General features: G+C 36.6%; 1 protein-coding gene across 4 annotated transcripts in view; it reads right to left on the bottom strand.

The window, feature by feature from the left end:
• The window catches only part of FOCAD (focadhesin), a 150,702-nt gene that overhangs the window by 26,431 nt on the left and 101,473 nt on the right, over window positions 1-22,798 (bottom strand). For all 4 annotated transcript variants that reach the window (XM_039357061.1, XM_039357059.1, XM_039357060.1 and 1 more), the window contains 7 exons: window positions 19,725-19,817; window positions 16,512-16,600; window positions 14,446-14,487; window positions 13,383-13,491; window positions 12,764-12,880; window positions 6,372-6,610; window positions 3,943-4,032 (listed from right to left, as the gene is read on the bottom strand). In XM_039357061.1, coding sequence (XP_039212995.1) covers window positions 3,943-4,032; window positions 6,372-6,610; window positions 12,764-12,880; window positions 13,383-13,491; window positions 14,446-14,487; window positions 16,512-16,600; window positions 19,725-19,817 — 779 coding nt within the window. The remainder of the gene's footprint in view (window positions 1-3,942; window positions 4,033-6,371; window positions 6,611-12,763; window positions 12,881-13,382; window positions 13,492-14,445; window positions 14,488-16,511; window positions 16,601-19,724; window positions 19,818-22,798) is intronic.

Below are 22,798 nucleotides of genomic sequence, written 5' to 3' on the forward strand. Positions count from 1 at the left end.
CAGTATATTAGTAATTACTCTTTCTTGCTGAATTATATATTGTTCTGCCTCACAATGCTCCTCTTCCTGTGAGACTTTTATTTAATTCTCTGTGTACTCTGTGTTATATGGGCATTTTATTTCACACGCACACCATTATGAATAATATAGTGTGCATATTTGTAATGCTAATAAATAGTTATTTACTCTCAGTTCATTGTGAGGGCAGACTACACAAACCACATGAGACAATTAAAGAAGGGAGAGATGTCATCTTCCATCAAAATCCTTGTAGTAGATGACCAGACTGAGCCCGAGGGAGGGGGTCAAATGCATCATCGTTCTAGAGTCCCTTTGCGCCCACAATCTCAGCCCACCTTGAATTCCTTTGACTCTTATTTACCGCTAATTTGCTTTGACCAGTAATAGTTCAGAACATTAGCATATTAATAAACCTATATTCATTTGAACTGCCTGAATTCCTGATTTCCTGTGCTTGACATTCCCTTAGTGTATTTTGTCTTCAGATTTAAATTTGTTTCTCTGTAGGATCAATTATTTAAATTACATATTTAAGGAAGATCCACTTCCGCCTAAAAATTTCCCCTTTTGTAAAATCCTTGCATTTCTTTCTATAAGATTTTATAGACTAATTTTTAGGAAAAAATTGCTGTGCCTACTTTTGTAGATATCCTAGACTGGCCAATGAGAGCCTCAATATTTAACTAATTTATAGAGCCATCCATCTCATGAGCAAGTGACTCTGGGTGGTATACAACAAAAGAAAAAATTATGATTCCAAAATTTAGTTCACATGTAGCTTTGAATCAAAGTGTCCAGAATCTGAAATGTTTCAATCAAATCAGACTGTTTTCCAAATTACTATTTCAGCATTTGAAGTGAACTCTGTGCTTGATACATGCCCTAACGTTTAACAATTAAGTTCTATAAAAATATGAATTCCTTGTGTACATCCCTAGAAAAACTACATGCTCCATGTGATTACTGTGGAACAACCTACCTCCAGAAGCGGTGAATGCTCCAGCACTGGAAGTTTTTAAGAAGAGACTGGACAGCCATTTGTCTAAAATGGTATAGGGTTTCTTGCCTGAGCAGGGGGTTGGACTAGATGACCTTCAGTATAAGGCCACAGCTTTGATGCCTTCCCTATCATGCCAGCTTATGTTTCCCCAAACTTTTAAAAGATCCAGTTGCTGGGTGTTAAGCGAAATATACATTTATTATTATTATTATTATTATTATTATTATTATTACTACTACTACTACTATTATTATTACTACTATTATTATTATTACTGCATTTCTGAAATAGTTTTTAAATCTATATTTTAGAATGAGGTATTGAGATACCATCTCTTCAAATATTTTATGAGATAACAATATTTGCAACCTAAAATATAATGACATTCGGTTATCGGTAATAGCCAGATTTTTATTTATTTCATTTTGCCCCAAGCTATACCTAAAATAGGAGGCAAACGATCCTAATCTTTCATCTCCCTACCATTACACTGTACCTCCATCTGCTCTTGGCTGGCAGGGGGGGAAGCTAATTTGGCTACAATTACCAAGCTTTTATCTTATGCTAGATGGGCACTCAGACATGAAACAGTGGGCATTGCAAAGCAATGTGGCTAATGCATCTCTCTTTTACCATATGTGCCTTCTACCATGCCAGAAGACAGTCAAACAATGCCAATTCAATTCTAAACTCAGCTCTCCTTAGATTATAGCGAGGGCAGCGTCTACTCGGTGCCAAAGAAAAGTCTAAAATCTCTGCCAATGAAACAAGGAATCTGCATACATTTGCATACATTTGCGCAGCTAGGTATTTCTTTTTTGCTTCCAAGTGTCAGGTTCTCAAACAGCAAAAGAAAGTAAGAAGACTGAACACGTATTCTGTGTGGCATAAAATAAGAGGGGGGGAGGGGAAAAGGAATGAATTGAAGGATGAAAATGGAAAAAAAATGTTTTAACCTAGCAGAGGCCACTAGGTATTGAATAAGGCCGATTCATTAATGCTTACAATTTAAATGGATTTTGAAAGTGTAAACCTGAAACTCACTTCTAAAAATGGCCTTTTTACCTAAACGTTGATTCTGATAATTGCCTTAATAGTCAGGATACACCTCAAGGCCCATATAATTCTAAATGTTTTTTTCCAGCATCACTTTTCCATACATTTTAGTCTTTTCCCAATTTCCCAGCTATTTTGTTCAACACCTGGAGTTCTAGCCTGCTGCTTAGCAGACCTAAATAAGTTTCCTTTCATCCATACTTTACATCCAATCTCCAGCTGTTAAATTAACACAATAGCTCCTCCAGATAAAGGAGCAGGGTGAGACAGCTGCTCCTGCAGCTCAGACTGTATTATAAGCACATGTCTGTTCTAACAACAGGCTCCAGAGATGGTAGACTCAACTCAACCTTACCAATGAAAGCTTCAAAAGTGTATTTTATTAATTAACCTGTAAAGGAATAGTCTCCTGTCAACATTGGCTGACTCCATGATGCCATCACTACTCTCCAATTCACCTTAAATGCTCCACATCTTCAATGTTCTAGGTCCAGGATCTAAGTGACAGTGCATAGTTATCTTTATTAGGTACTTTGCTTTTTCTGCTTAGTTTTTTTTCCATCCCAGCAAATACATAAACTACACATTGATCTAGTTATTAAACAGACTCTGAGCACATAGAAATATATTTATGGCGGTATTTTAAATTCTAAATGTATTCCTTAAATTAGGAAGCCTGCAGGAAATACCATATAGTTATCTTCCCATAGAATAAGAATAAAAAAAAAACCCAAATGCCTAAAAGCATTTTCCCATGTGTTCATAACAAAAAAGATATCCTTTAGATGATATGGAATACATTTTTTCCTATACAAATTATACTCCAGTTTAGAAAAAAACCATAATGAATGAAGCAGTCCTACAGTTTTCTACATACTGCATGGCATTTATAAACTCTTCCACAGCTGTGGGAAGAAAACAATGACATCCAATAAAACAAGACTGTGTCTTGGTTTCAGAGGGCATGACTGCAGGTACCTGCCTTTTGGAGATGTTTTAAATCCCTATTATATTTATAGCTAATATATATTACAAATGTAGCATGCCCCCCCCTTTTTTTACCATGTGATAGGCAAGATTATTTCACTGCACTGGTACTGTCCAAATATGTAATAGAAAACTGTATTTTTTTTTTCTTTGAACGACCCTGTAATCCCTTGCTTTGGAATGGAGTCAGGGCGACTGAATGGAGCTGAGCGTTTACCGGCCAGATGCTCTTCCTGATGCCCACCCGGTGTTCACAGCAGACAGTTACTCATTGTACCCAGAGAGAGAAATATTTGTCACTACCTAGGCTCAAACTCACAGCCTCCTGATTGTGAGGCGAGAGCTCCGTCTCTAGGCTACCATGCCGTTCATAATAGAAAACTGTATAGAAAACAATACAAATACAATACGAATCACAAACAATACAAATCACAATACTAAAAAAAGGAAAACATATGGCATACTACATCAAAAACTACAATAAAATCAAATCATCTAAAAGTCTAAGGCATTTAAAAATATATCTCTTTTATTTATTTAAAAAAAATTCCTTCTATGTTTTCCTTCTAGTTATGCCACATTTCTTCTATAAAGAGTTCAGGAATAGGTACACTGCCTAATTTTATCTTCAAAAACATTTTAGAGTTAGGTCAATAATATGTGAGAGACCAGCAAGGAGTCACATCGAAGCAATTTTAATTCTGTTAAGGCTGGGCCCAGATGATGTTGGTGAATTATTGAGAATCCTCCTCCAGTTTGGGTTACTGGGTGTTATAGTTCAGCATCTGGAGAAATACAATTCCTGCCCCTGATCTAAGCACAACATCACCCTACACATCAATATTCAAGCACTACAACAAATAAATAAATGTACATACTTGTACTCCAGACTTGTGTCGAAGCAGCAGTCTTCTAATGCAGCCAGAGACTTCCACAACAGGAGATTCATTTGTTTGTCAGCTACATCACTAGGGGAGTAAAAGTAGTAATAATATATCCTAGTGATACATTTCCCTACATTTTAAGTCTTGTAAATTATTACAGTGTTTCCTGATCTGATAACCAATTTGCTATTATTATTTATATATTCTTCTCCCGTCTAATACAAATTAACATTTTAGATTCATGGGTAACAGAAACCACACACACACACACACACACACACACACACACACACACACACACACACCATACAACACACAGTGTAATGGAATGTGATAATGAGGTGGATTCCAAGGAGAGGGTGTGTGCATTCCAAAGAAATAAGAGGCAACTCAGTCCAGATCTTAGGTGTGAGAGAAAGAGGGTGAGGACAGACTCTCCCTAATCGTTCACAGAGTATATTGTAAATGCAGACAGTGGAGTCCTGGCAGAACTTTGTCTTTAGGCCTGAAACAATAAGGAACTCAACTTGGAAGAATCACCATATGTCATTATTTCTGAGATACACTCGAAAAGCAGCATCCACCATCATATTAGAGCGTGCCAATGGGAGGTGTTGCTACTTCTCTTTCTTCTCTTTGATTTCTGACATACATCTCTCAAAAGGCCAAAAGAGAGAGAACTTCCTTATCCCTTGACTCTATTCTTTATGCAACAGAAGCTTTAAAGGAAAAATGAAAATATAGGATTCGTAATCAATTTCCAGACAAACTTGCTTTTCCATCTTTCCATCCTTCTGATTCTATTACAAAGTATTCTCAAGACTAATTTAGACCGCCCTGAGTATGTGCAAATCTATTTCCTTTCAACTCTCGTCACTTGTTCAGTACTATAGCCTAAATGATCTTGCAAGAGCAGAGCTAAATAGCTATATAAAACTGAATCAGTTTTATTCTCTTTCTGTTATCAGTTTCAAAAATTGCAACTTTCTTAAAAATATAGGTTTCCTTTTTCTGATAAAACTATCAAAGCCTGCACTTTTGTACGGTATGTCTCTCAAAGAAAAAAAAACCACTCTGACTTAAGATACTAAGTCCCAAGTAGGATGGATGAATGGAGAAAAGGAGGGAGGGAAGGAGAGAGGGAGGGAGGGAAATATATCTGGGGAAATTATTATGAGTAGTTGCTTAGATTATACAATACTGTGGTGTCTTTTTTTTATTAACAATAAAGAGATAACTTTGCTCCCACGTACAATGCACTGATGTAATTTTGTCTATTTTGTCTTTAACTACTTTTGATTTTGTTGCTCCTATACTGTATTTCCAAGCATTTTTTTTCAACAACCTTGGGGGAAAAAAAATTATATAACTGTAATCTCTTGAAATATTGGTAATCACTTTTAAGCAGAATGACATGGGAGAGCAAGACATATTATTTCAAATATTAGCAGATAAATCTAGTTTTGTATATTGAATATGCAAGTAGAAAATAAAGTTACAATCCAATGGGGGCAAACAAGCACTATGGGGATTTAAAAAATAGTTTAGTCAGCCTTTTCTTCTCCAAATACAAAGTTTGATTTTATTACTATTTTTAATACAAGTGGCTGCTTCATATCCTTTCATTCTAAGACTGGAATAATCCAGAATTGTCTCTTGTTTTCTACTCAAAAGTAATACTGCTTTACATGATGCTCATTAAAACCTTCTTGGGATATGAATGTGAAGTCAGGACTGAATCTCTTTTGCTATTTTGTTGTACAAAACATATCAAAATTATGTAGTGTTGAAATACTAAGAAAGCCCTATCCAATCTAGAGCCATTCAGATGTTGGACATTTTCTATGATTTCCATTCAGCAAGATAACAGTAATGCTGGCTAACGAGGATGGGCTACAGCAGGGGTAGGCAACCTTGGCTCTTTTATGACTCATGGACTTCAACTCCCAGAATTCCTGAGCCAGCATAGCTCATAGCATAGCTGGCTCAGGAATTCTGGGAGTTGAAGTCCATGAGTCATAAAAGAGCCAAAGTTGCCTACTCGTGGGCTATAGCAAACACACATCTGGAAGATACTAGGTTGGAAAAAGCTTAGACTGTGGGATTAGGACTTTTGGTTTTAATTTTGCAGAAAAGTCCACACTGAAGGAGCTTTCTCACTATGAACGTAACCTACACAGAGGCCTCAGACACCACTGCAATCTCGCAGAAAGGAAAAGCAATCAGTTACATGGCAGTGAAATAAGGGAAGACGGAAGAAAATGGGGGACCAAGGACATCGTTCAAACGGAAAGCATCCTGCAGAATGGCTTGGGAACTGTGAAGTGCAGAAGGCTGAACATGTTGCTCTGCATAATCTGAATTATCTAGCATTGGAGGAAGCAAAAGTTATTTGCACACCTGCGATATGATGGAATTCATACCTGACTTTCTCTTCACATAACCGTGAAATAAACATCCCCAACGCAAGGCTCATGTGGATTTGAACAGCCTGAGACTCATCTGCATTTGGTTTCCCAGGTAACATGGCAATCAGTAAATTCAGGACTTCCTCAACCCTTTCCTTGTAGGATACAATAAAAACCGGCACCAAGAGAGACAAAGAGGTTGCTGCGCAGGAGCGAGCAATGGCACTTGCGGTATTTTCACCGGAGTAGGATTTCTAGGACACAAAAGAAAAGTCCCAAAGATTCTTAGTTTGATCCTTTTTCTGCATATAAAAGGATTTAGCACATTGCATGCCAATCTAGGAAAGCAAAAACAAAGATATAATAATGATTCTGACAGTGTGACTCTGCATACCTTTGCCTTTTATTCGGTAACCCCGAAGTAAGCTTTACTTGGAAGAAAACAAAAGCAAATCTATATTGTCTATATATATATATATAAATGCAAATTAAAATTATTAATTCATTGTATAGCTTCACTGGAATTTCCTGAGCAGGCAGGAGAGGAAGAGAAGGGAATCAACCTCAGTAAACGTTCCATGTGAAAAAGAAAAGAATATGTAATTGTTGCGGAAACATCAAATACCAAATGCAAGGGAACCAAACACTTTAATAATTAATACACATTTCAGGGTATTTGTTTATTTTAAAGTGTATAAACACACCTAGGCTCACCTGTCAGTTTGTAGGCACTGACAGCAGTTTATAGTGATTAAACATACACTCCCAGAGGAAGAAATATCCTGAAATCTTAAAACTCAGTAATTATGATTAAGTGCCTTACTTTCAATGGGATTTACGTACTTCTGAATACATATCTATAGGACTGATCATCAATATACAAAATTATACCTTTCCCTTCGAGGCAGCATTAACACCATGGCTAAATTACATTGAGAAGCACACTTTGCATAATGAGAAAAAAAAGAAAGCAACTGGAACAACAGAACAGTGTGAAGTCAAGTGACATTTATTTCAAAGCAGTGAAATCAGTCACATTTGTAAAAAAAAATTCAGAACCCATATAGTTTATAGGTGGATTTATAAAAAATACAAGGGAAGTTAGAGAAAAACAATCATGTTGAGCATTAGAGAGTTATGCCTTGGAAATTATTTTAAGCACAGAAATCAGATAACTACCAAATGAACCCATTTGGGAACAACTCAAGTTTTTTCATTTCACTTAATTAACTGTTTAGAAAAAAAAACAACACAAAATAACACATAAAGTTATAGAAAGATAATAAAACAAAAGAACCTTAAAAATTTAGAAAGGAAAACATGGTATATGGAGGAGGTATTCATGGACACATATGCATTCATCAATGTTCTACATAAGCATTTCAATGACACTGGTCATATTTCATTATAATCACCCATAACTAATTTAGGCTGATAAGTGATTGGTTTGTAAACTGCTAACATCAATTCTGCAGACTACTCAGTGCTAGCTATAAGCAAGAGAATTAACTTTCTTTGTTCAGATGTCAATTTCCATGCAATAGATTAATTCTTCTAAAGAATATGAATATCTGAGATTATTAAATCTTGTCTCAACATGTAATATCTTCCTCTCCAAATGAAATAATTATAGGACACTATACAAACATACGTTTAAATGAAGCATTACTCTCATTGTATCTCCCTCAACGTGATAGTTCATTCAATTCTTTTCTATATAATTGCAATGGAGTCTAGTAAGTCTAAAATATTTTGTTGAGCAAGATGCAATCTAAGATTTACTGAAGTTTTTTGGCTTTGATGTTAACACAGCTTCCCACTGTCTTCCTAGAAAATATAAATTATTAATTCATTATTCTACCTGGCCATTAATATTTGCATATCAAATTTTATAAAGAATAATTGTAACTTGTTTTGTGACATCGCTGCAATTTTGGCTTGCAGTAGATTAGATATTTCTAAGGTAGAAAATACTACAGATCCCAGTTGAGGTGTCAACAAATATTGCATTTATAAATATTACCACTGATTTGTACTAATTAACACAAATCAGAATTTTTTTTTCCATGTTTATATATTGAGCCTAATTTTAAATCCCATCTTCTACCCCAATTTTCAATAAAATAGTTTTTATATTATGAGATTTGGATTACTCCATAGCATACATTTAGCATGAGAAAAAGGATAAAACATGTCATTTCCTAAAAAGAATTACCTCAAATACCAAGTTGATATAGAGCAGCAGTTCTCAACCTGTGGGTCGAGACCCCATTTGGGGTCGAACGACCATTTCACGGGGGTCGCCAAACAACGCAGTCCACCATTTTTTTCCCCTTTTCCTTAGCTGTGCTACTCCCTTTTATTCTATTGGCTTTTGAAAGCCAATAGAATAGACTCTCTTGAATAGAGTCTAATTCTATTGGCTTTCAAAAGCCAATAGGAATTGTCCAGGCTGTCTCTGCCCTGCTGAGCCCGCCAAAAGTCCCATTCTGCAAAAGGTGCTGCAAGTTGTCTGCAGCGAAGGCGAGCTGTCTGGAAGTTTCCACCCCTCCCTGCTGAGCAACTACTAAAAATGTAAATAAAAGAGGGCCAGGGGTGGGAGGTGGGAGGCCGGCGGGCACAGGGAGGGTTGCTGGTGTGCGGGGGGCCCAGCGGGTGCCTTACCTCCCTTGGGCTGGGCCAGCTGGTGGCCCAACCGGTGGTCGGCCTGCGCCATCTCTACCACTTGCCAGCTACACCTTGGCCGGCGCAGGGGGCGGCACCACGCATGTGCGGCACTCCTGGGCAGGGAAAGTCCTCGACTTATGACCGGTTGGGTAGTCCTCGACTTACGACCGGTTGGGAGTCGCGACATTAAAAAGGTTGAGAACCACTGATATAGAGGAATTTGACATCTATTTTGATCCCAAGATAGTCCAAGTAACCAAAGTCATAATGTATGAATATTTCTAGAGTGGTCCAAGTAGACTTTCTATTAGAAGAATTCATCCCAGATTTGATTCTAATCAAAGGCATGTAAATGATTTAATTCAATGGTTGAAAAACAAATCCTATTCATTCCTCTTTAACAAACATTTGGTGCCTTTAGACAAGAAGAGTTATTATTTCGACCCACCTACCTGTTCAGCACCTACTTAACTGAAACTCATTTCGAATAGATCGTAGAACAGCAGTTTTCCCCCAACTAATGTTCCAAATATGTTGGGCTTCAACTCCCATAATCCACAGGCCAACACAAATTTAGTTCATGTAAGAATTGTGGGAACTGATATGTAAAACATCTACAAATCAGCAGGTTGAGAAAGGCTGTCCTATCATATTTCCACCATCCACAATTGCCAAAACACTTCGATGAGTCCATAGCTCCTTAGGAAAATCTGCAATTAGTTATTTGCTGGACCTTTCAGTTCTCTATAAAAGCCTCTGTACAAAAGGATAACCATCTTATTTAACTGCAAAAACATGCTGAATGTGATTATACTAGAACAGAGGAAAATGCAAGTGCCACCTCTGCTGTTCCTGTCACTCCTATCGGGTCCAAAACTTTGTGGGGAGGCACAGCCTATGTGCATAATGTACACGGGGAGTTTTATTAAAAAGAACTATAGAAGCAGGGGAAGGGAGAGGAGAGAGGGAGACTAAGTGACCAGAGTCAAAAGCAGAAATACCAACTGCAAATCTGCTTTTGCATGTAAATCTTCACATTCATTCAATCTCCCATAAATCAGAAGAATCTGATCCTGGGGGAAAACATTGGGTTGTGAAGCTATACTCCTATAAGATGAATAGGTTCTGTCCATTTTTTTTTTTTTTTTTTGCCTTAGGATCCCTTTTGAGTACCCATTCATTCTAAAGAAGTAGCTTATTAGTAATTTACACCTAATTGGAGAGATATTATTAAAACCATTCTATGACACTACACACAAAAAATTAACATTTTTAGTTTCATTTGACTGACATTATAATATGGTAACTGACAATGGTCCCTGGGTTTGGTTCTTTCCCTCACCCACATGTTGCATCATTCCTTGAGCATAGTCATTTGTAACAAGATGGTCTCTTTCACAGCACGGAAGAAGTGATATCAAAGATTCCAAAGAAAGGGGTGGAGATTAACATTGAGATACCATTTTCAGAGTGATAATTTCAATGTTGCCAGCCATGTATATTTTTTTCCTTAGAGTGCACTAGCTTACAAAATTGAAAGACTGCATGCTGTTCAAGGTTTGTATCAACCATTTTGAACCTTCCTAATGCTATTCTACTCATCCCATTCATTCAGACTCCTCCTCACTTCACTAAAACATTATTTTAAAGCTGCACTGTGCTTATGCTCCAAAGAAGCTACGCCTTTTCTGTCTATAATTGACCAAAATGAGATACAACCTTTTAATCTTTTATTTCTTCAGCAGTGATGAATCGGTAGCCACTATCTATGACAAAGACAGTCCATCTTTCAGTGGTCAGGGGCCACAGATTAGAAGATAATGATCACAGTCAGCATGGAATTGAGATAATAATATCATAAAAGTTGATGGTGGTAGGCAGTGCTTTTTTTGTTAAAAAAAAAAAAAAAGGTGCCGGAACTCACACATGTCATACAACCCACCTTGCCTACTCTACAAGATTCCATCCCAAAAAAGTGCTGGAACTCCGTTCTGGGTGTTCTATGAGAAAAAAAGCCCTGGTGGTAGGATTTTGAGAAGATTCCAGGTCTGATGCTTTTTTGGTAGGGTAAAGCTTAAAAGAAGGGTATGTATATATGTAACTATATATAGCTATAACTATATATATAAAACTATATATATATATGTATGTATGTATGTATGTATGTATGTATGTATATGTAGGTCTTTGGTTGTTCGGGTTTTCTCCCACGTAAAATTGGAAGTGTCTTGGCGACGTTTCGACGAAGTCCCATTCGTCATCTTCAGGCTGGTGCTTTCAGCTTCGTGCTTCGAGGAGCAATGTGTGGTCGAAGCACGAAGCTGAAAGCACCAGCCTGAAGATGACGAATGGGACTTCGTCGAAACGTTGCCAAGACACTTCCAATTTTATGCGGGAGAAAACCCGAACAACCAAAGACCTACATACAAACACCCGCGAAAACCTCAGAAAACAAATATATATATATATTGTCCTTAATAACATTAAAAATGCGAATCCTGAACAAACACATAACAATAAAATATAGAAAAAACGAACACCAGGATAAAAATAAAACAAACCTGTTTAATACAAACAAGTTTGTAAGTAAAAGAGTTACCAAGCTTTCATCAGCCCGACTGCTGATGTCATCAGGTTTGGAATGCTAGGTGATTAGGAAGCTTGCCTATATAGCTACCTGTCTCTGCGCCCAGCTAGAGCGCCGCACACAATGTGAGGGCCATAATGACACGCACACAACGAATGTCAAAAAAAAGGGGGGGGGAGAACGAATGGCTACTCCGGAAGCCAATGGGGACATGATGGGCAACCACAGAAGCATGAGAAGGATGCTTGAAAGAAAAAGGGGGGAGGAAAGAACAACAAGCCCAGGACCCGACAAGGTGGGGATGAAGGACAAGAGCAGAGGGGCAGAATCAAACACACAGTGCAGTGACACCCCCATGAGGAGAGAACGAATATGATCCAGGTTGAATGAACGAAACGAACTAGAACAAGAGTTGCAACGTGATGACTGGAGTGACACAAATGAAATAAAACATCAAAAAGGGGAAGAGGAGAGAGTAGGGACCATAGAACGCAACAAAGACATAGAGTACGATTGTGGAAACATGAGAAGGACAATGGAAGGAAAGGAGGGGGGGAACAGCAAGCCCAAAGCTCAGTAGGGTGAGAGTGAACAACTGGATATGTACGAAGGAAACGAATGACCAAAAAAGGGAGGGAATGAACATGCTGGTTTTGGGAGCCTGTGGCGGGTTAATAGATAATAGCGTATGCACAAAGGGGGAGGGTGGAGGAAGGGAAGTGAACAACGGAGTAGCAGCCTCAAAAAACACCAAGAAAACAGCCAATGCACGCCTCTTAGAAATCAAACAATTAGGACCATTGGATGGACCGATGACGAGGAGTCATGCGCAAAAACTGGCCAGTGCTATCAAAGAGACTGTAAAGTAAAATCCAAATCATTTTCTTTCCCCAATACAATAAAGCAGGGGTTCCCAACCTCCGAGCTGCTCCATTTGTGTGAGTGGCAGGCCCTTGCGCTGGAAACTCCATTTGTGAGAATGGCGGGCACGTGCACCCACCTCTTGTGTAAGTGGGGCTGAGCATACCCATTGCTTCCCAGAACCCTCCCCTCTTCCCCTCTCCTCCGGTCCACAAAGCTAGAAAGGTTGGAGACCCCTGCAAAAAAGTACAATTGTAATAATGATTCTTCTGCTAAATCTCCTTTGACTTACCTGATAAAACCAAGGGAAGATTCGCCCCTTGGGGCAATAGTGACTGTCTACAATGCTAAGGAGGGTATCGATCACCATGGAAAGCCAGTGTTTTGTTGGAAGAAAGTCTGGTTCAGTCTGCAGAAAACAAAAACACTGAAAATTATCTAATAACTTTTTTTAAAAAAATCTAGTTATTTAAATTATGTAATAATTTTATGAACTGACCAACAATAGAACACTAGGCATCATTATCAAAAAATACTCCTGAATTAGTATGTATATGTACATATACATATAGAGACTGAATGACATTCCAAAAAATATATAAACACGAAAGTACTGCTCAAAAAGAATTGGAGTACAATTCTAATTTTATTACTGTAGCAAGTAATTTTCATAGCGGTCAAACAAATATGGGAATGCAATTTTAAATAAGCAATTTATATAGATTTTTATCATTGTTTTTCTTCTCATGGACATGAACTACTCATGTTTTCAGTGATATTTTAAGCAACTGAATATAAAACTCATGTACCTGATTGTGCCTTATACTAACTAGAACTTCATGGTCAGTTATTAATGTTTACATATACAGTATTTGTTTTACAGTTAAAGCCATCAATTCATTTTAACTCACATCAAATTGTTCTTCAATGTCTGAAGTAAGTTCTTTTTCATGCTTTGCAACAGCAACTGCCAGTCCTGTTAATGCTAGAAGACAATTCCCTTTAACCACTGGGCTTTCCCTGTTGAAAATTATGTATCAGTTGTCAATGAAATAAAGGGAAAAAATAAAGGAAGGAGAATGAGGTTAAAGAAATGGAATGGAAAAGTCATCCCTTTTCAACAATATGATAACTTCTAAAATTTTTAAGATCTACAAATTTTAGGATTATCACCCAGCATATATAATGTTTGAATTCTGAAAGTATGTTAATACCTATAAAAAAGATAATAGAGAAATTACCTTATATTTAGTTAGTGATAAGAACAAAAATATTAATTTGTGTGTTTGTGTGTGTGAGAGAGAGTTAATAAAACCTACAAAAGCAACTTTGTTTTGCAGTTGTATGATGGGATAGTGTTTTTTTAATAAGATTTTCTTTTAAACAACCTTCAGTCAAATAGTGCTTCTTAAGGAAAGCTTATCATGAAAGGGATGTAATAATAATATTTGTTTAAAGTAGATTGTCCCATTTCAATAACAACAACAAAAACGGACAGGCACCTGCCACATAACACCCTGGACTTAACAACTGTTGATAAGAAAGACAAAAAAGTCTGAATAGTGGACATGGCAGTGCCTGGAAACAGCAGAATAGAAGAGAAAGAACTGGAGAAAATAACAAAATACAAAGAATTACAAATAAAAATAAAACGAGTGTGGCAAAGGCAAGCCAATAGTAATATGTGCCTTGGGTGCAATCCCTAAACAACTGGAGCATCACTTGACCACCATTGGCATTGATAAATTCACCAACAGTCAATTGCAAAAGATGGCTTTACTGGGAACAGCTTCCATCCTGTGATGATATCTGTAACACCATTAAATATTTACATCTGCTTATCCTTGATTCTTGGTAAGGACTGCCAAACCCAGTCTGAACATCTGGCTGACTGTGCAATTAATAAGAATAACAACAACAATAATAACAACAACAATACCACAGCCTATATTTATTAAGAAGCAAAGATCTTACTTGGAAGATCCTTTGACTGCATCAGTTAGCATATCTCTAACCCTGTTAAAAGAGAGAAACAAGAAAGTAAAGAATGTACTATAGAATAAGACAGTTTTAACTGTGTGTGTGGTGGTGGGGGGGTGGAGTATCTGTCAGGGAGCATCCTAAAGGGTCTGAGTTGGGTAGCAAGCAAAATATGGGGGAGACTAGAGATGGAAGAATCATAATTGGTTGTAAAATCATCCCCCAGCTAAGATCCTGTTCCAGGCAATCTCTAAAAAATGGATGTGCACTCCTGCTAGTGTGCATCAACTGAAATTCTGTTGCTGAATTGCATGCAGAACTGCTCAAATACTGAGCTGATAAATGTAGTTTTCTAGAAGAGGCGGTAATCCACCAAAGAGAGATCCGTATGGATCCCTAAAGTATTTATAGAACAGAATGAAAACAATATATTGAGATTTATAACTTTTGCAGCGATAGGGAAACCTATTTTTTTGCAGTGTTTGCAGATTTCTTGGAGGTTATGAATATTCCAGTCACTAGAACTGGTTGATTTGTTGAAGCATTGATGGATTTGTAGAATAAGAAGATAGCTGATATGTGTAGACGCCTGAGCAACCTGTCTCACTGTTTCACTTCAGATTATTTTATCACAATTTTATATCAGTATAAAATGATAACTATTCTTTCGACATATTATGTTGAGTAGCCACAGATGCTACATTTGTGCATTCTGTTAGGCAAACTCAAAGAAATTCTATTTATTAAAATATTCCTCACATAATCTCTATTCATAATACACCAATTCTCGCTAGCAAGCAAATGTTTATTTTAATTATCTTCTGCTTTGTCTCTAGAGACAGATTAATCTTTTTAAATTTATTTTTTATATAGGAACATAAGAATATTAGAAGAAAGTTTATCATAATCAAAACTTCTTCATTTATCACTAGTGCAACAAATCAAGCATCTATGGAACACCCACAGTTCAACAAAGAGGTGTGGTCTTTCTTGAGGCTAGATAACTGTCTTTATTGTTATAAGATAAACTTCAGATTCCAAAACTTGAACCTGAAAATCTTGGACTACATACAATTTTCCACTTCACAACTGAATTTCTAGTTTTATTCTATTTCATGTTTAGAGGCACAGTTGACATTACCTTTAAAATAATCTACCAAATATGAGGTTTTGGGCTATGTTTTTAACAACATTTAGATTGCTATGTAGTAAGGAAACAAGACTAATAATGTTGGATAAATATTAAATTTATGTATTTAATATACATATATTTCTATATTGCAATCACAACCAGGCAAATTTTTACACTGAGTCCATATGTTCAGATATACTGAACATAAGAAACTGAAGTATGGTCACTGATATTACAACAAAGTCATGCATTTAAATGCTAAGTGCTTTTCCTACAGGCATCCAACTACTGAACGCTCAGAAAGAAATTTCAGAATGATGTAAGCAACTTGTTCTGGGACATTCTGCCAATTCCATCATCAAAATTCTTCATAAAGAAAAGAAGAGCTACTGGTGAAAAACAATTCTTCGTGATTACACCTTGTATTTGCCATTTCTCTGCAAGATCATTTCTGGCTTTTATCATTAACACTTTTAAGGTTTGTAAAACTTACAGCTTTGAATCCTTTAAACCAGTGGTTCTCAACCTTTTTAATGCCGCGACCCCCCAACCGGTCGTAAGTCGAGGACTACTCAACTGGTGCAGCACCGTTTGCAGAATGGAACTTTTGGCGGGCTCAGCAGGGCAGAGACAGCCTGGACAATTCCTATTGGCTTTTGAAAGCCAATAGAATTAGACTCTATTCAAGAGAGTCTATTCTATTGGCTTTCAAAAGCCAATAGAATAAAAGGGAGTAGCACAGCTAAGGAAAAGGGGGAAAAAATGGCGGACTGCGTTGTTTGGCGACCCCCGTGAAATGATCGTTCGACCCCAAATGGGGTCCCGACCCACAGGTTGAGAACCACTGCTTTAAACTATCTTACTTGATTCTTTCCCTATTAGCCCACCAGTGTTCTAGCTGACAAGGAATAGATAGTCATTGCCTTACCAGAGCCAGGCTGTAAATTGCTTGTATTGCACTTGCTCTGGTTCCTCTTTTCCATGTTTTAACTGCATCTCCAATTCAGCTTGCCTCCCCTGTGTAACCATAACAAAAATCAGCAGGGGTACTTACATAGGTAGTAATCCAGAGATTTCTACAGGGAACACTTACATAACAGACGTAAACTTTCCCCTGAGCGCTATTCCACAGTTAAATCCAAATGCTCTTTATGAATCTTTTCTGCATAATAAACCATGTGATGGAATCTGAAATCTTGGGTTTGAATAATGAAGACGCATCTCTTCAAGAGACCCAGATATTCTCATTACTTTCATTAATGATTGCAACTTTTGGGAGAGTTCTCTAAAATGTAATGTACATCTTGACAGGTCAGTGTGCTTTGATGCTATAATTTGGGAAAAGTTCCTTGGGGCTTTATTACTATACAACCATAGCATTCAGCTTAAATATCTTGCTGATATTTATCACAAGCATGTCCAGGAGATGTGATTCTAATATTTAGAAGGAAGTTTCTTAATTTCCTAATTGTAGGGAAATGGTAAGAGATTATTTCTTGGAATACTCTGTAAATTCTGCTGTGATCTAAAGATTAGAAAAAAGTATATGCAATACTGAATCTTTGTGAGAAAGTATACTAAAGTAAGTAACTTTCCCAGTTATTTGTCATGTTTGGTATGTTCAAATTATGAAAATGTAATTTTTAGTAACCTGAATAAATAATAATGATAAAATTCTTCAACGTTATGTTTGTGAAAAAAGTTTTTCTTCATTAATTGAGATCGGCAATTATTTCTTCATTCTAATGATATGCATAGAGTTTACTCTAATCTTTTGAAGTCATACACACACACACACAAACTCACACAAATTTAACAGTTATTAGGTTCTTGTAGTTCATGGCTGAACTACCACAACCTAATAGACAGCCTTGTTCATTCAGGTCTAGTTAAGTGAAAAGTTAAACACAGATTCAAAAAGAATTAAATTAATTGTGTTTCCTCATGGTTAACAACCCCAAATTATGTGAGGAAGAAATTAAGTTAGAACTAAAAGAATAGATTCTACTCTTAGGTTCTTTAACTATGTTGCAATGTCGATCTTAATAAAATAAATAAATGTTCGAAAAATTCCAAAAGAGGCCTTTAAAAAAACACATGCAATGTTCTCTTTTAGTACAGTAAATGTTCTATAGATTATGACTTCAATTCATAACAATCCTACACTTTTTTAAAAGGTACAAATAAACTGTACAATTATTTCAATTTTACAAGTTGCAATTACACATTTTTTCATGACTTACTGTCCACATTACTGCAGTACTGCAATATCGTTTTTGTACAATTTTTTAAAAGAAATAAATGCAAAGATATTTTAAAAGACGTGTTGGAAACAGGTTAGATTTATAAGGCGACATTTTTATATGCAACTTTTCCTAATTTTAGACTCCCCAAGAGCCATTTCTTAAAAAAACATCCACCATCTTTTTCTGGTTCTCAAATGTTTACATAATTACGATGCAGGATTTTGGAATGGAAATTTCCGTGATGTAAGTTATTTCTTTAAAAAAAAATAACATTAAACAAAATCCTAGAATTAGAAAGCTGGATGCTAGTGAACTTTTTGCAGTGCTATGGAGAACAAATGTACTAGCAGAATTTATTGAAATTATTCTATATTCCTAACAGACACAGAATTTTATTCAGTGTCACATAATACTTCATTTACTTCCTCTTGTTCTTCCCCGGCATTACACAATACCTGAAGCAAATCTGTTCCAGATCACCCAAAACTATCTAGAGTACATAACATTGAAAATCTGTTTCATTAATGATTTGCCATCTACACAGTCAGCGTTCGATACAACCCCGTATTAGGTAAAGGTTTCCCCTGTCCAGTCATTTCTGACTCTAGGGCAGTGATTCTCAACCTTTCTAATGCCGTGACCCCATAATACAGTTCCCCATGTTGTGGTGACCCCCAAGTGGGTGTGGCCACCAATAAGAGGGAGTAGGACAGCTAGGGAAAAGGGAAAAAAATGGCGGACAGCATGGCTTGGTGACCCCCGTGAAATGGTCATTCGACCCCAAATGGGGTCCCGACCCACAGGTTGAGAACCACTGCTCTAGGGGGCAAGGCTCATCTCTGCTTCTTAGCCAAGGGAGCCAGTGTTGTCTGAAGACTTTTACGTGGTCATGTGGCCTGCATGACTATATGCCAAGGCACACAGAATGCAGTTACCTTCCCACCAAAGTGGTATCTATCTCTCTACTTGCATTTGCCGGCTTTTAAACTGCTAGATGAGCAGGAGCTGGGACAAGTAACCGGAGCTCCCCCTACCATGTGGTGCTTGGGTCTTGTATTAGCTATCTTAAATTTAACTGAAATCAATAGGATTGATTTAATCAAAAATCAATGTGGATTGAACCCTAACCTATAGCACTGAGATGGGAATCCATTTGGCCGGTTCTTCGGTGAGTTGGCAGGAACAGGTAACTTTCATTAAATTTACAGGCTGAAAATTAATGTTATTTCTCCATTTTAAATCCAGAGCGTGGTATACCGTTATAACAAACACCACTTTATTTACTTACTTCATTTTATATGTCATTCCTTGAGTTTATATATCATTCCAATTCAGAACATATCTTTCAGAAACCCTACCCTATTGGATGTTTAATTTTTATGACGCTATTTTGAGATAAGCCAAATCGTCCAGATCTCATTGGACAGGCAGAAGCCATTAGAGGTAGTTAGTTGCAAATATATCAGATCTTAAACTTGTAGGGTATATGGATGTTACATGGCTGAGGGTCATTTTATGAAATCTCTCAAACTGTATTCTCAGAATTTAAAAAAATATCCTAGACCATGTTTCTCAACCTACGCAAATTTAAGATGTGTGGATTTCAACTCCCAGGAGACTGGTTGGGGAATTCTGGAGATGAAGTCCACATATTTTAAAGATGCCAAGGCTGAGAAACACTGTCGTAGATATTTATATCGTATCTTAAGGAGACATTTTAAACCCATCTTTCCCTAATGTTAAACTTAGACTTCTCAAGAGCCCAATGTAACTGAAAACTCTGAATGCATCAGGCATACTTGCTTACTTATGTATTTACACACAAAAAAATCATCCCACTATGGAGGAAAACATAAAAATATCCATTGATATACTGTATATGCTATATCTCATACTTGTAAAATTGCATGATATGTTCTCTCCATAAATCCAGCCCAGGAATGAGGCAGCAACAAGGAGTGATGCCACTCTGAAGGCTGAATGTTAACCTGCATGTCAAAGAAAAGAATATTATAAACTGAACAAAAATATGCAGTTACAAAGTAACACACACACAAACACACACAAACACTCAAATTTACATTGGCTCGCTGCCATTATCAGATATTTTACTTCTTTGTATCAGGTACCAGTTTTGAAGTTTTTATAAATAAAAACACTCATACTTTTATATTTCCTTCTGGTTATTCAGTTTTACAGATTTTTCATGCAGAGACTGTAATTCAAAAGACAATACAACTTGTCCTGAAAGCCTCATTAGTCTTATCTGATGGGAAATTGCTTTTCCTTCTTCTACTTAACATTTAGAGAATTGCTAAGTGAATAAATAAACAAAGTAATGCACTTTGAGAAACCTTTCAAATGCAGTTTGTGTAGCAAAATAGACATCTTGTTGAAAATTTCATAATACAAAAAAATTCTGAGGTACTATAAGGACTTGTAAAACAAGTAAATTTGGTTTTTAAATCCATACTACACTAATTGCACTGTATTAATAAATTACTGAATATTTTACAATAGAATCTTAATCATATAGAAAAATTATCCATATGTAGGAATGGAAAACTTTTATTACCTCAATCTACTTTGGCTAAGTATCATTTAAGATATAACATAAGCACAGTCGGGTTTGTTTGTTTTTTTTAAGAAACTAATAGCACAACTCCACATTTCTTTGTAAAATAGTTTTATTACAGCAAATTGCCTGGGATCATTTCTGTTTGTTCTGGGACTTCAAAGCTCCCTACTTTTTTTTTTTTAAAGAGCACTGTAATTAAAATGATTGTGGTGCATTGTTATGTCTCATAATATTGTATGGCAGGCAAAAGAATCGTTTTTTTGTTTCCTGTGTCCAATTATTTTTAATACGGCCTCAACCAAAAACATTGGTAGTTGTCGTGACAGGCATTTGAAGCCTATTAAACACAAGTTGTGAGAACTTGGCAGTTTTCAGGTCACCCAAAATTCAGGACATAATGCTGACTACTATATAACAGATACCCAGATACCTCTTGGTGTACAAACATATACATTTTGATTTGTTTCATCAATATGTAGGAACTAAATTTTGTCACTCCCCACTTCCATTTTTTTCCTACAAAAATCATTTTGTGAAACTATTCAGAGATAAAACGACTGATCCAACACCACTCAGCTTCATGGTTGTGTGCATCTGCACTAGGAGCTCACCAATCCAGGTCCAATGTACAGAAACCAACTTGGATTATAATACACTTTTTTCAATATTTTTTATAAAAACAGTAGAATGGTTTATTTAAAAAAAAACACCCAACTTCAATTTTATATTCAACCCAGCTTCTTTATGTTTAACCCAGTTTCTTTCATTTCTGTCTTTCAATGACAGTGCTTAAAAGGCAGTAACAGATTATTAGGGTAATTTGAATAATAAGAAACATTAGAAATAAAGTAGTACCATTCTAACAAGAATAATAGACGTTCTAAATCTTAAAAACCAAGAAACACCGAGGAGAGCAGACACTTCACAACTACCTGCTGAAAAATGAAATTAATTACAGTTGAGGTACATCCATACAATTGGGCTACAGACATAGATAAAACTTTGGCCTTGATTCCTACGTCCCAAGATTCTTTTGGTAAAAAAAAGTGGCAATCCTTCAGAATTTGTAAACAACAAGCATCTTAAACTATGCTCAATTAAAAAAAAAAACTTGGAAGCTTGTGCAATTGATTTAGTAATGTTGGGGAAAAAAAAACAAAGTAGCTTAAATATTCTGCACCACTCGTATGCCTGGACACTTTTCTACATTAACCCCAGTGTAAAGTACTGTATGTTGCAATGATCAGCTTCTCTAAGATTCATTCTCATCATCTTAGCCTACATGCAATCTATTACTTTCCATAGACTCCTTGGCATCATTTGAAAATGGAACAAAGAGCTAGCCATCATTGGCATAATCTCAATTCTCTGCATGTCTTATCAGCTGTTTCATGAAAATCAGCAACCAGATGCTGGCTGGAAATGATGGAGTTCTTATCAACACATTTAAAGAGGAACAGATTGGGGAAGCTAGATGTAGCTATTAAAGAGAGAAAAGGATTAAAAAATAGAGCCATATAAAGTTCCATAATTCAATCATCAAAGTTTGAATTATCCTAGATTGCTTTTCTGTAATATTTATCAAGGTAAGATGAGAGTCATTGCAAGATAATCTTTTAAATGCCATATTATCTTTGGGAAGGTTTGTATAGTTCTGTTTCATCCAATGACAGGTAGTCCTCGACTTACAACAGTTCATTTAGCGACTGTTCAAAGTTATAACGGCACTGAAAAAAAGTGGCTTATGACCATTTTTCACACTTATGACCATTGCAGCATCTCCAGAATCATGTGATCAAAATTCAGACGCTTGGCAATTGACTCATATTTATGACAGTTGCGGTGTCCCGGGGTCATGTGACCGTTTGGCAAACGAAGTCAATGGGGAAGGCAGACTTACTTAACCACCATGTTACTAACTTAAAAACTGCAGTAATTCACTTAACAACTCTGGCCAGAAAGGTCATAAAATGGGGCAAAACTCACTTAACAAATACCTCACTTAGCAACAGAAATTTTGGGCTCAATTATGGTCAGAGGTCAAGGACTACCTGTAGTCACAAGAAATAGCTTCAAAGTTTTCACTTCTGTTTTAGATGATCAGAATTAGTTTCTTCTCCAAACCTTAGCAAACTGTAATTAATCTTGGCTAATAAGAGGAAATGCATGCGTCTACATTAGTACAGAAGGATTCTGCTGATGGACCGGTTGTCTCCCAGTGGAACTTGTGAAGGTAGCCCTGATTTTTTTCTCTGATTTCTCTCAAAAGCTGTGTTCTAAGCATTTTCTACATCACTGTCACATTCTGGTCATCTGGAATGTCATAGCAACCACGGGCCTCTCAATTAATGTGACAAGATATACTCATGACCTACTAATTTCTGGGAAAGA

Source organism: Crotalus tigris, unplaced genomic scaffold (genome assembly GCF_016545835.1).
Source record: "Crotalus tigris isolate CLP2741 ecotype Arizona unplaced genomic scaffold, ASM1654583v1 scf7180000018862.1388955, whole genome shotgun sequence".
NCBI classification, from domain to species: Eukaryota; Metazoa; Chordata; class Lepidosauria; order Squamata; family Viperidae; genus Crotalus; species Crotalus tigris.